The sequence below is a fragment of the Vicia villosa genome, unplaced genomic scaffold (genome assembly GCF_029867415.1).
Source record: "Vicia villosa cultivar HV-30 ecotype Madison, WI unplaced genomic scaffold, Vvil1.0 ctg.002258F_1_1, whole genome shotgun sequence".
NCBI classification, from domain to species: domain Eukaryota; kingdom Viridiplantae; phylum Streptophyta; class Magnoliopsida; order Fabales; family Fabaceae; genus Vicia; species Vicia villosa.
Window position 1 is genome coordinate 290,381 of NW_026705878.1, and position 12,506 is coordinate 302,886.

At 33.9% G+C, this 12,506-nt stretch overlaps 3 protein-coding genes across 3 annotated transcripts in view; 2 read left to right on the forward strand and 1 right to left on the reverse strand.

Moving 5' to 3' along the window:
• Nucleotides 1-1,423, forward strand: part of LOC131638303 (uncharacterized) — a 43,847-nt gene extending 42,424 nt beyond the window's left edge. Inside the window, exons 3-5 of the mRNA XM_058908856.1 lie at nt 624-665; nt 886-1,045; nt 1,137-1,423. Coding sequence (XP_058764839.1) covers nt 624-665; nt 886-1,045; nt 1,137-1,423 — 489 coding nt within the window. The remainder of the gene's footprint in view (nt 1-623; nt 666-885; nt 1,046-1,136) is intronic.
• A 1,168-nt stretch (nt 1,424-2,591) lies between these two features.
• On the forward strand, nt 2,592-6,095 carry LOC131638305 (replication protein A 70 kDa DNA-binding subunit A-like). Its single transcript, XM_058908858.1, has 2 exons — nt 2,592-2,931; nt 4,278-6,095. The coding sequence occupies exons 1-2, from the start codon at nt 2,660-2,662 to the stop codon at nt 5,914-5,916; spliced, it is 1,911 nt and encodes a 636-aa protein (XP_058764841.1). The 5' UTR covers nt 2,592-2,659; the 3' UTR covers nt 5,917-6,095.
• Nucleotides 6,096-6,341: 246 nt separating this feature from the next.
• Nucleotides 6,342-7,092, reverse strand: LOC131638306 (uncharacterized). Its single transcript, XM_058908859.1, has one exon. It carries the CDS (start codon nt 6,801-6,803, stop codon nt 6,444-6,446), a length of 360 nt encoding a protein of 119 aa, XP_058764842.1. The 5' UTR covers nt 6,804-7,092; the 3' UTR covers nt 6,342-6,443.
• Nucleotides 7,093-12,506: the final 5,414 nt, after the last annotated feature.

Consider the following 12,506-nt stretch of genomic DNA (forward strand, 5'->3'; position numbering starts at 1 on the left):
TTGAGTGCTGTCTGTTGTTACGTGAGGCAGTGGCTTGCACGTGCAGAACAAATAAGAGTGGTTTTTATTTTTTCAGGTTTTATAATGCTAGGGCACTATTATTATTAGCTTGAGTTGATATGTTTTCATATTTGCTTTATGAATTTACTCTAAGCCAAATCACTTTACATGTCATTGTTTTCTTCCCTTTATTTTATTTTCTTTTCATCCTATTTCCAGCCTTTATAAATTTAAATACTAACCATCTTTGTCTCTCTACTATAAGTGAGTAAACTTGGTAGTAGTTTTATTCAATGTTTATGTAAGGGACATGCTTGTTAAAACTTAAAAGATTGACATGCTTGCCGCACTACCGTGTGTTTATGTATTGATGTATTTACCGTTTTCATTTTCATATAAGGGACATGCTTGTTAAAACTTAAAAGATAACAATTGTTTAATCTGAAAATAATTGCTTATATAATGACGATGTGGGTTCTGCTAATTGTTATATAATTGTTTCACTTTTAAGGGACATAATTGTTTAATCCCTATGGTTATATAATTGTTTCATATAAAGGACATAATTATGTAGGTTATGCTAAAGTCACTTTTAATTCATCACATGTTTATAATTTATGTAGGTTCTAGAAAGAGGAGAAAAGACTGATAACCTTCATCATCAGGTTAGTATGTAGTTTATGTGTCAAATATTATTTTATTTATGTGTCAAATATTATTTTTAGAGTAGAAAAATATATCATTCAATATAGTTTTAGCATATATCAATTAGTGTTTACAGGAATATGGCATCTTCTGAAACACCATCATCACAACCACCATCTCAAGAAGCATCTTCATCTCAAAGTTTAGATCAAAATAATGTTAGAGGGAAGACTGATATAGACTGATAGAGGGAAGACTGATTCAGCTCAAAGTTTAGTTCAAAATTATGATAGTAAGGACTTGCGATCTAAATTAACTGCTGAGATGACTTCATTAAAAAATTGTGAAGGTGGTTTTGGAAGGACAACAACAGTAGAAAACCGAGATGAAGTTTTGCCAGGTAAATTGAATGATAAACTTTAAGCATTTTAGTACAATGTCAATATGTATTTTAAAATGTTTTCTAATTTTTTTCACATGCATTATTCTAGATCAATGGTGGGACACTTATGGAACTGAAGCGCCGAATTTGCAAAAGCTGGCTATTCAAATTTTGAGTCAAACTTGTAGTGCATCTGGTTGTGAACGAAATTGGAATGTGTTTGAACACATTCATTCAAAAAAGAGAAATAGGTTGGAGCATCAAAAGCTTAACGATCTTGTTTATGTTCGTTACAATTTACAGCTACAAAATAGGTATTGCACTTATTATGCTTTATATGCTATTGTTTTGATACTTGATGACATGAATATTGGTACTATGGTTAAGAATATATGATACGGTTTTATAGTTAAGAAATATGTTGTTGTTTGTTTATTAAGAATGTATATTATTGTTAGATTTATTAAGAATGTTTGATATTTCTATGTTTGACATTGCCATTAATGATTTGTAGAACCAAGAAGAAACAAAATTATGATCCTATTAATTTTGAAACACTTGGTGATCATTCTAATTGGGTGTTGGAGGATTCACCACCATTCTTGACCATTGAGGAGGTGGAAGCACTACGCAAAGATCTTGCTAGTATGACAATCCAACCTATTTCAAATGATATTGGTATGGTATTAATTTTTGTGATTACAATTATATTATTTTAATTTCTTAAAATATGTCAATTTCTAAATTATTTAAATTGATGTTGTTATAGATGAATTAAATTTGGATGAGGTTGATGTTGAGGGAGATGCACCACTTAACTCCGGAGAAAACAACCAAAGTAATGATATCATTGATGGGGAAGATGTTGCAAATGCGATTGATTTTGTTGGAGATGGTTTTGATATTGAAGGAGATCCCAACATTGAGATAATTTTACCTCCTTGGAACTAAATTTAATAGATATTTGAGTGTTTTGGTTCTAAAGTACTCAATTAGTTTATATTGCAATTAGACTTTGTAATATGTACTACTTTGTTATGTGTAATACTTATGTTTAAATTTGAACTAAATTTGTGATTTTTAAGTGCTGAGCAAACTATATTTGTGCTTTTTAAGAGCCTTAAACTATATGGATTATTAGTATTTTCAGCACCTAATGCACAACTTCTGAATTTGTGATTTTTAATTTGTAGATTATGTTGTTAATGGATCAACTTTTAAGTGCTAGTTATAATTTTTTTAGAGATTGAATGATCCGGTTCGACCGGTTTTATACCTATATAGTTTTATTATAATGACAAGTTTAATCTGGTTTAGTTATACGGTTCGACCAGTGACCCAGTGGTTCGACCGATGAACTAGTGACCCAATACTCTCACCGATTTGATGACCGGTCCGGTTTTTAAAACACTGTTTAGGAGGACACAAGTAAACATTACCCCTAATGAACTTGATCGGTTTGTTTCACATAGTCGCAAAACCGGTCCGGTTTTTTCTATCCGGTTCACTCCCGTGCTGAAACCCATTCTATTCATCAAAATCTCTTTCCCCAATACTCCTTCATTCTAACTTTCCATTTCTGGTTAAGAGTTTCTCTTCGAATACCAAATCGGAACCACCACCACCACCACCATGTCGGTGAATCTCACCGCGAACGCCATTCCGGCGATAATCAGCGGCGACGTCAACGCGAAACCGCTCGTTCAAATTCTCGAGATTACATCAGTCGTAAGCAACAAAAACTCTCAGCAGCAGCGGTACCGCGTTCTCCTCTCCGACGCCGTTTCATCGCACCACGCTATGCTCGCTGCTCAACTCAACGACCTAGTCACCACCGGACGTATCAAGAATGGCTCCATCGTTCAGCTTCTCGAATACATTTGCACTATTTTCCAGAATCGCAAGTATATTTTCCCCCTTTCATGTTAAGTTTTTTGCTGGATTAAGAAATTTATGTTGTTATGATCATGTTGAGATTGTTGGAATTTGAATTTTATGTGCATTTCAATTTTTAGGTTATTACAGTTTTAAACCTCATTTGTAACAACTAGTGTAAGAATTGGGATACAGAACCTTGTTGGTGAAATGTGATAGCTGAACTAAGTTTTAGTTTCTTGTGATGGAGGAATTAGGATTGTTGCCATTTGAATTTTTTGTGGATTTCGCTGTTTAGGTCGTCGCAGTTTTAAACCTCATTTGTAACAATTAGTGTAAGAATTGGGATACAGAACCTTGTTGGTGAAATGTGATAGCTGAACTAAGTTTTAGTTTCTTGTGATGGAGGAATTAGGATTGTTGGAATTTGAATTTTATGTGGATTTCGCTGTTTAGGTCGTCGCAGTTTTAAACCTCATTTGTAACAATTAGTGTAAGAATTGGGATACAGAACCTTGTTGGTGAAATGTGATAGCTGAACTAAGTTTTAGTTTCTTGTGATGGAGGAATTAGGATTGTTGCCATTTGAATTTTTTGTGGATTTCGCTGTTTAGGTCGTCGCAGTTTTAAACCTAGAACATTGTAGAAGTTGCATTTGTGAGAATTAGGATATGGAACCTTATGAGTTTTTTTTTGTTTTGACAAAAGGATATGGAACCTTATGAGTTAAGTATTAGTTACCTGTGATAGTTGAACTTGAGTTGAGATTATTGGAATTTGAATTTTATGTGAATTTCAATTTTTAGGTTGTTCTAATTTGAAAACGAAAGCGTTCTAGAAGTTGCACTTGTAAGAAATAGTGTTAGAATTAGGATATAGAACCTCATTGATGAAATGTGATAGTTGAACTTAGTTTTAGTTTATTGTGATAGTTGAATATTATTGCAATTTAAATTTAATGTGAATATCACTGTCATTCCAATTTTCAACTTGAAATGTTATAGAAGATTTATTTATTTTATGTAAGTTTTTGCTTCACGTGTCTCTTCAGTGAATTATTAGTGTTAGAATTAGGTAATGCTACGTCGTTGATGAAATTTGAAATCCTAGTGTATGGATGTTAATGAGTTAAAATAATGTTACTGATGAATTATTAAAGAGTTAAAATCTTACAGAAGATACATTTATTTTATACAACTCTTGGCTTCATGTGTCTCTTCGGTAAACCATTGTGTTGATGAAATTGGAAATCCTAGCATATGTATGTTAGAGTTAAAAGAATGTTATTGATGAATTGTAGCATAATTCACTTTAGGCTTATTTTTATTCTGTACAATTGATTTATGTGTTTTTGTGTTTGTTTTTCCTTGCACAGGATTATTATGGTCCTCAACATGGAATCCATAATACCTGATTGTGAGATCATTGGAAGTCCAAAGCCATTTGTGGATTCAGAATTACCAGTTCAGAAAGCATTGCATGATAACACTGTGGGAAGTTCGGTCAACAACAACAATAACAATTATAATAATAATAGGAATATTTTGGCTACTCAAAATACTGGTAGTACTAATGTGCAGAATTTCAGGCCAACAATTCAACCTTCATACAAACCTCCCCCGGTTTACAAAGGCCGCGGTGCTGTTATGAAAAACGAGGCGCCGGCGCGAACAATACCGATAGCTGCTTTAAATCCATATCAAGGTAGGTGGGCAATCAGGGCAAGAGTTACTGCTAAAGGGGATTTGCGCCGGTATAACAATGCTCGTGGAGATGGAAAAGTCTTCTCGTTTGATCTCCTTGATTCTGATGGTGGTGAGATCCGCGTAACATGCTTTAATGCTATTGTTGACCGCTTCTATGAAACAATCGAGGTTGGCAAAGTTTACTTGATATCCAAAGGTAGCTTGAAACCTGCACAGAAGAATTTCAACCATTTGAAGAATGAATGGGAAATTATGCTGGATTTAAATTCCACAGTTGAGCTTTGCCCAGATGAGGACGGTTCGATACCTAAACAGCAATTCTCCTTCAGGCCTATCAGTGACATTGAGAATGTCGAAAGTAATGCTATCCTTGATGTTATTGGGGTTGTGACATCTGTGAATCCTTCAGTTCCCATCTTAAGGAAGAATGGAATGGAAACGCTGCGAAGGATTTTGAATCTGAAGGACAATTCTGGCAGAAGTGTTGAGCTAACACTTTGGGGTGAATTCTGCAACAGGGAAGGACAAAAGCTGCAAGAGATGGTAGATTCCGGTGTTTTCCCCATTTTGGCAGTAAAGGCTGGGAAGGTGAATGAATTCAGTGGAAAGTCTTTAGGCTCTATTTCCACTACTCAGCTTTTCATAAATCCAGATTTCCCTGAGGCTCAAAGCTTACGAGCCTGGTTTGATCAAGTCGGAAAAGATTCTGCTTCTCTGTCCATTTCTAAGGACATTACTCATGGAGGACTGAAGAATGAGATACGCAAAACTGTGTCTCAAATCAAAGACGAAGGTCTGGGGCGTTCAGACAAGCCGGACTGGATAACGATAAGGGCAGCCATAACATTCATGAAGACTGATACATTTTGTTACACAGCTTGCCCTTTGATGATTGGAGATAGACAGTGCAATAAGAAAGTGACAAGGTCAGGAGACACCAGATGGCAATGTGATAGATGCAACCAGGAATTCGAGGAATGCGATTATCGTTACCTTCTCCAAGCTCAAATTCAGGATCATACTGGATTAACTTGGGTAACAGCTTTCCAGGAAGCAGGGGAAGAGATTATGGGGTACCCAGCAAAAGAGCTGTATGCACTGAAGTATGAACAAGAGGACGAAGAAAGGTTTGGCGAGATAGTCAAGAGTAGACTCTTCAATCACTTTGTATTTAAGCTGAAAATCAAAGAGGAATTATATGGGGAAGAACAGAAGGTGAAGAGCACAGTAGTTAAGGCAGATAAGGTGAATTATTCTGCAGAGAGTAGGTACATGCTTGATTTGATTTCCAAGTTCTGTAGGAAGTAATTGTAGCTTGGTTTCAGCGTATTTTCTTGTAATGAGCCATATCTGTTGGCATTAGTGCACACGCTTTTACATAGAATATCTATAGGTACATGCTTGATTTGATTTCCAAGTTCTGTAGGAAGTAATTGTAGCTTGGTTTCAGCTTATTTTCTTGTAATGAGCCGTATCTGTTGGCATTAGCGCACACGCTTTACTTAGAATATTTACCCAAAAAACTGCAAGTGATTATTGATTACTACATCATCTGAGTAATCATACTACGTTTATATAACTATAATCTACTTAATATCTGACTCTTTTTTAATTTTCTGTCAGCTATGTTTATACTACTTCATATTTAATTTTCTGTCAGCTATGTTTATACTTCATATTTGAATATTACATTTTGTGAAGCTTCTGCTTAAGTGGAGCTCAAGACTCGAATATTAGTTTACAGAGAGTTCAATTCATTACTGAAGAACTTTACAGATACATATCATGATAGGAGGATCAAAAGGCTAGGGGCTAGGCAGCACAACAGAAAACTTTCAGCGTCGCTTGACAGGATCGAAATTGGATACAGCAACGACAGCACCAATGATAACTAGAACCACGGCTCCACCAGCCGCGATGCTGAGCAAGAAGTTCTTGAGAGAAGGTGAAACAGCTGCTTCAGCCACATCAGGAGCCACCATTGAAGCTGTCAATGCTGCTGCTGTGAGTCCTGTCACAACTTTTTCCTTCATGGAGGCCCTGACTTGAAATCTTCCACTGCGTTTTGACGTTGTTATAGCCTTTGAAGACCGTAGAGGCAATGGATTGAAGAATACCTCAGAGCTATTCACCACCCTCTTCTGGTAGGTGTATGTTAGTGGCATTGACATTGAAACTGCAGAAGTGGAAGCCATTTTTTCCTATAGGATCTTTCTTTTACTCTGCTAGATATTAACTTGCTCGAAGCTTAGTGTATAGTGAGGAAATGGGTTTGGTATGATTTTGAGTTTTGCTTTGAGTGGAAAGGTGAAGGAGGCAGGCATGGAATGAGAGGTGGAAAATTTCTGCATATTTGCATGCATCTGATGTGGCAGCTTCTCTATTGGAAATTGACGGATAAGGTTATCTCATTGGTTCAACCCACACCTATTCTATTGAGAGTTTATTCTGATTTCTGAGGTCGTTGATTGGGTCTTAGGGTGTTTAATTCTCTCTTTGTCCATAGAAGTATTTATGCTCTTTAGTGGGGTAGCACATAACAGGTTCTGATTTTGAATGGTTTGGTTCAAATTGGGTATTTGTGGGCACCACTTAAAAAAAATAGAAAAAACTATAATCACAATGATATAATATATCCATATTATCTTTCACTGAAAAGTGTTACTGACTGAACACATGTATGTAGTATGTTCTTTTTTTCTGTAAAAAAGTCGGATTTTTTAAAGTTCTCTTCATTGAAAATAATTATATTTGAGAAGTATTGTATGTATTAAACACAAATATGCTAGATTAGAGTCTTTGCACCATTAATATCTATATAGTTCTTTTTTAAAATATAATATGAATAAGCATATTTGGTGAAATTCATCCAACTTCATTGATTGATTATGGAAAATACAAATTTTACATATAGAACAAGTAATATCTATGCTAACTATATTACACAAGCCTTTATTTGATTATAGACTCTAATTAACTCTAACTGTCATAACAGTCATAACAGAAAGTTAGTTATGGTGGTTAGCACTTCATCTCAAGTTTGGTTTTCCATGTTGTTTGCATCATAAAAAGCTATATCTTGTAACACCTTCTCACAAGTTGAACGTTGATAAATATCAAGCATCATTAACTTGGATAGTAATCGATTGAAAGGTTTAGGTAGTAAGGATTTGGTGAAGAAGTCTGCTAGCCGATCCTTTGATGTACATGGCAGTAATTTCATCAATTCTTTCAACATCTTCTCTCTTACAATATGACAATCAATTTTAAGATGTTTGGTTCTTTCATGAAACATCAAATTTACTGTAATGTGTAATACATTTTGGTTATCACAATACAACACTGGTGTCTTTATGCAGTCGACCTTCAAATCTTTGAACAAATATACAAGTCATTGGAGCTCACATGTAGCAGCAGGCAGAGCCCGATATTCTGCTTCACTTGATAATCTGGACACAATTAATTGTTTCTTGGTTCTCCATGATATGATAGATCTCCTAAGGAAGAAACACTCTCCTAAAATAGATCTTATAGTATCAGAGCATCCCACCCAATTAACATCAGAGTATCCTTATAATTTGATCTGTGAATCTCTTGGTAAGAATATCCCTCAGCCAGAACATGACTTCAAATACCTCAAGACACGAGTAGCTGCATTGAAATGGTTCATTGTTGGAGCAGATATGAACTGACTCAATTGTTGAGTGCAGAAAGTTATGGAGGTCTAGATACAACAGTATAATCATTGATGACCTTACTGGATATGACACTAATCATTGAAAATGTTCAACACACTTCTCATAGAAGCCCATGATTCTTGACAAAATATCATTATTATATTTATATCCTTTGCCTATATGACATGAGTTGGAATTAAGACCCCTCTACAAAGTTGCATCATATTGATGTTTCCTTTGTCTAGAGCTATGAAGATTGATTTACTAAACACGTCTTCAACAAGGAAAAAGAGAGGAGTGGGTAGTGGATCACCTTGCCCCTCCCCTCTAATACAGTTGAAAAAAATCACATATTTTCCATTGATTAAAATAGCTAAGTGTGTTGACTTGAGGATCTCATCTATCAACTACAGCTACAGAATGTGTTATTGAATCTGAATTGGTCTAGGAAATAATTAATGAAATTATAGTCTGAAGTGTCAAATGCTTTCTTCATATCAATCTTCAAAGCTACATTGCCAACATAGTTCTTTTTGAGCTTAAGGATTTAATATGCGTCTTTCAATTATGTTTTTCTTGGGTTTGTCAAGCTTAGGTCGAAGTTTGTTGCAAGTATACATTGAATGTCCAATTGATTGACAATCAATCAATAGAACTCATGCAATCTTCCTTTGATGGTCTGTTGCTTGGCGACATAGAGTTTGCTAGAAAATTCTATAAGCAAATTGGTTGTGGTAGGGTCATTTAATAATTAAAAAATTATTCAATATTTCTTAATAATTACACAAATAATTTAAATTAATTAATATTTACTAAACAATATTTATTTATATTTTGATGTGTGTGCATTAAAAAAAAAGCGGTGAGTATCCGTTTGAAAACTAATTTTTTAAGAATGATGTTTAAATGATGGGTTAGGATGAGTTGATCAATTTATTTTTAAGAATATTATGTGATATTTTTTTAACTAAATTTGAGGGAAATAAATATTACTATCTCACCCTCAAATTATAAATTATTTGCACTATTTTACACAAATTAAAAAATATACTAAATTTTAAGAAAGATAAAATATGTATTGTTTTAAAAAAACTATTTTTTATTAATATCCTAAGAAAGATAAATTAAAAAATTAAGAGTAATAAACAATAATATATATAATAAAAAATTATTAATGTTTAATTAGTATTTGAAAAAGTAATTTATAATTTAAGACCAAGAATTTATCGATTTAATAATTTTTTTGAATAAAACCAAAACTATATTATAAATAAAAAAATGTACAAATCAGGAGATTAGGCCTGACCCAGCCAAAAAAAAATTATCGCACTGAATATCCTTAGACCTAAGGGATGATCTTGTCGATCCGCTACTAAAATCTTAAGTAAATTTAAAGTTTGGAAGATCAAACTCATCTTTGAAAATATCTTCCTAGATAAAGAAAGGAAATATTTTTCACCACAAGAAGGAAACTATTGAATGACCATGATTAACCAATTTTTAGGCACAACTCTTTTCCTCTTTATAAGTGTGAGAATATACCAGGTTTAGCTGAAACCTTTTGCAACTATACCATCTGTTTCGGAGATCCTAGAGAAATAATTCCTCTTCCGTAATGCATTGAATTGATATTTGAGAATCACACTCTAACCACACATGTTGTCACCCTATCTCACTGGCTTTCTTCAAGTCAAACAATATTGAAGTAATTCCCACTCTTAAGAGATCCAACTCTTCTAGATTAACTGAAAAACCACCATGATGATCTCTAAAGATAGCTCATTCTTCCGATCCAATATCTATATGTGATCCATATGTGATAACTTTCATCCAACCCACCCTAGTTTTCTTCCAATACACTGAAATTAGAGCTGTCAAAATGGGCTAGCCCATAAGGGCCGGTCCGCCAGGCCCGAAAAATCATAGGGCTCGGGCCTTAAAATTAGAGCCCATATTTTTCAGGGTCTTTTTAGCCCAGCCATGAAAAACCCGCTACCCATTAGGGCTAGCCCATATGGGCCTTGGGTAGCCCATCAGGCCCGCATAATTAGAAAATTTTAAAAAATATATATTATATTTATATTGTCTTACTCCAAATAGCACATTCATTTTTCTCACCTCACTAAATTTTATCTCTATTCTATTAAATCTTTCTCTTTTAAATATTATACATTAATATAATGATCATTCTTTCATCGTATTATTTTAGTTTCTCTTATGTTAACTATTCAAGTATTATTTCATACAATTTAGACATATATTGTATTTAGAAACACATTATAGTATTTATAACAGATGATATAGTACTTAAAAATGTATTATGGTTAAAATAATATAATTTTTAATTTAATTTATAATAAATATTATGAAGTTTTTATTTTAATTTTTTTAAATAAAAAAGCCCATTTAGGGCTGGGTAGCCCGAAGCCCATCTAGGGCCGGGCTCGGGTAGTAATTCTCGAGCCCATTTAACACAGGGACTTTTTGGCCCAACCCTAAAAAGCCCAGGGCCCGTCAAGGCCGGCCCGTTTAGGGCCGGGTAGACCATATTGACAACTCTAACTGAAATGATCTCCGAAGCCTTTCTATATCGTCTCGCAATTATTCGAAGGTTATTAAGAATTGCATGTTCAATATTACTGTTTGCAATCCATCTTGTTGAAACATTGAAGTTGATCTTAGTAAGGGCCAAAATATTACTTACCACCATACTTAGATGAATTAACATCCATAAAGCGATCCTCATTTCTCGCTATCCAAATCCGATGTACTGTATGAATCCAAGCTGTCGGGGTCATATCTTTAAATTTTGGATGTCATCCAAAGTTCTCCATTCTGAACAAATCCTCCATAGTATTAGGTATTCTTATAATTTTGAAATATTTGACCACATTCTTCCAAATCTCAGTCGCAAAGTGACATTCAAAGAATAAGTGATTGATATATTCTCTAAGATGTTAATAAAGGCTACACATTAAAGCAACCACACATCTCGTTTTCATCAAGTTTTTATCACAATTCCTTTTGATTAACCTCCAACTTCGAAATCAAACTACAATATATTTTATTGTAAAAATTTAAAAAAATTGTTATATCAAAGATAATCTATTCGTAAATAAAGGGTAATGTTAACATGTGACCTAAGGGCACACGTTAAAAATTAAATGTAGTAAGTTTGTTTTGGAAATTATGCATGATGTTAAAAGATTAAAACTAAATTTTTTATTATTTGTTTCAATATAAATTTTTTATTTATGGGTTACTTAACATGTTGTTAGCTGAAGATTTCGTTTTGCAAATATATGGTTATTCGAAGAATAAAAATTCGAAGAAGAGATGGTTACTGATGACCATCGTTTGAAGATAAGAAAATGGCTCCTGATGGCCATGCTTCGAGAGTGAAGATTTCTAAGTCACAGCGGAGATGATGAACACTGAAGCTCATAGGAGTGCATGTCTTCGAAGACTTAGGCAAATTTCATGAAATATGTTAAAGTATTACTAATTAGCGTGTTTTCGTAGTGTTTTAATGTTAAATACACTGCCACACGTCGAAGAAGGACTTAGGCGGGAAGATTTGAAATTCGAAGACGGTTTCGTAACTGTCTAACAACAGATGGCATCCCTGGAGTTCTTATGAGAAACGTGGCATTAGATTAGCGTAGGGCCGTTAAGGTCGAAATTAGTATAAATAGGAGTCTTAATGTTAGGATTCTGTGTGTTCATTTTGTACAAATCACTCACATATTACTCAAGTATCAAGTGTTAAAGAGAAAGAGTTCGCTGAGAAATGTACGTATGACACCACCATTTTAATACATGTGTATTCCCTTTTCGTTTTCAGATATCTTTTCAGTATTATTGCATTTCATTTACTTCTTGCCATTTACATTCTTGTACTGTTATTTTCATGTCATTTACTTTTGAAGTATTTAATATTTTTGCAATTTTAGATTCTTTGCACTTTAAACAGTTTTCGTTTCATGTCTTATTTTTACTTACCCTTTTGTTGAAGTTATACTTGCATATAATAAAGTCACTATCAAGTTTACTTGTTTTATTCGAAGAAACTCTTATTGACAAAGATAAATCATAAATATGGTTCGAACGACCATTAATAACAATCTTTTTGACTATATGTCCTAGGATCAATCTAGTCGATCCTGCGAGTAACCAAATCATATTTACTTATAGTTTGGAAGACTAGCGGTTATTTACCGG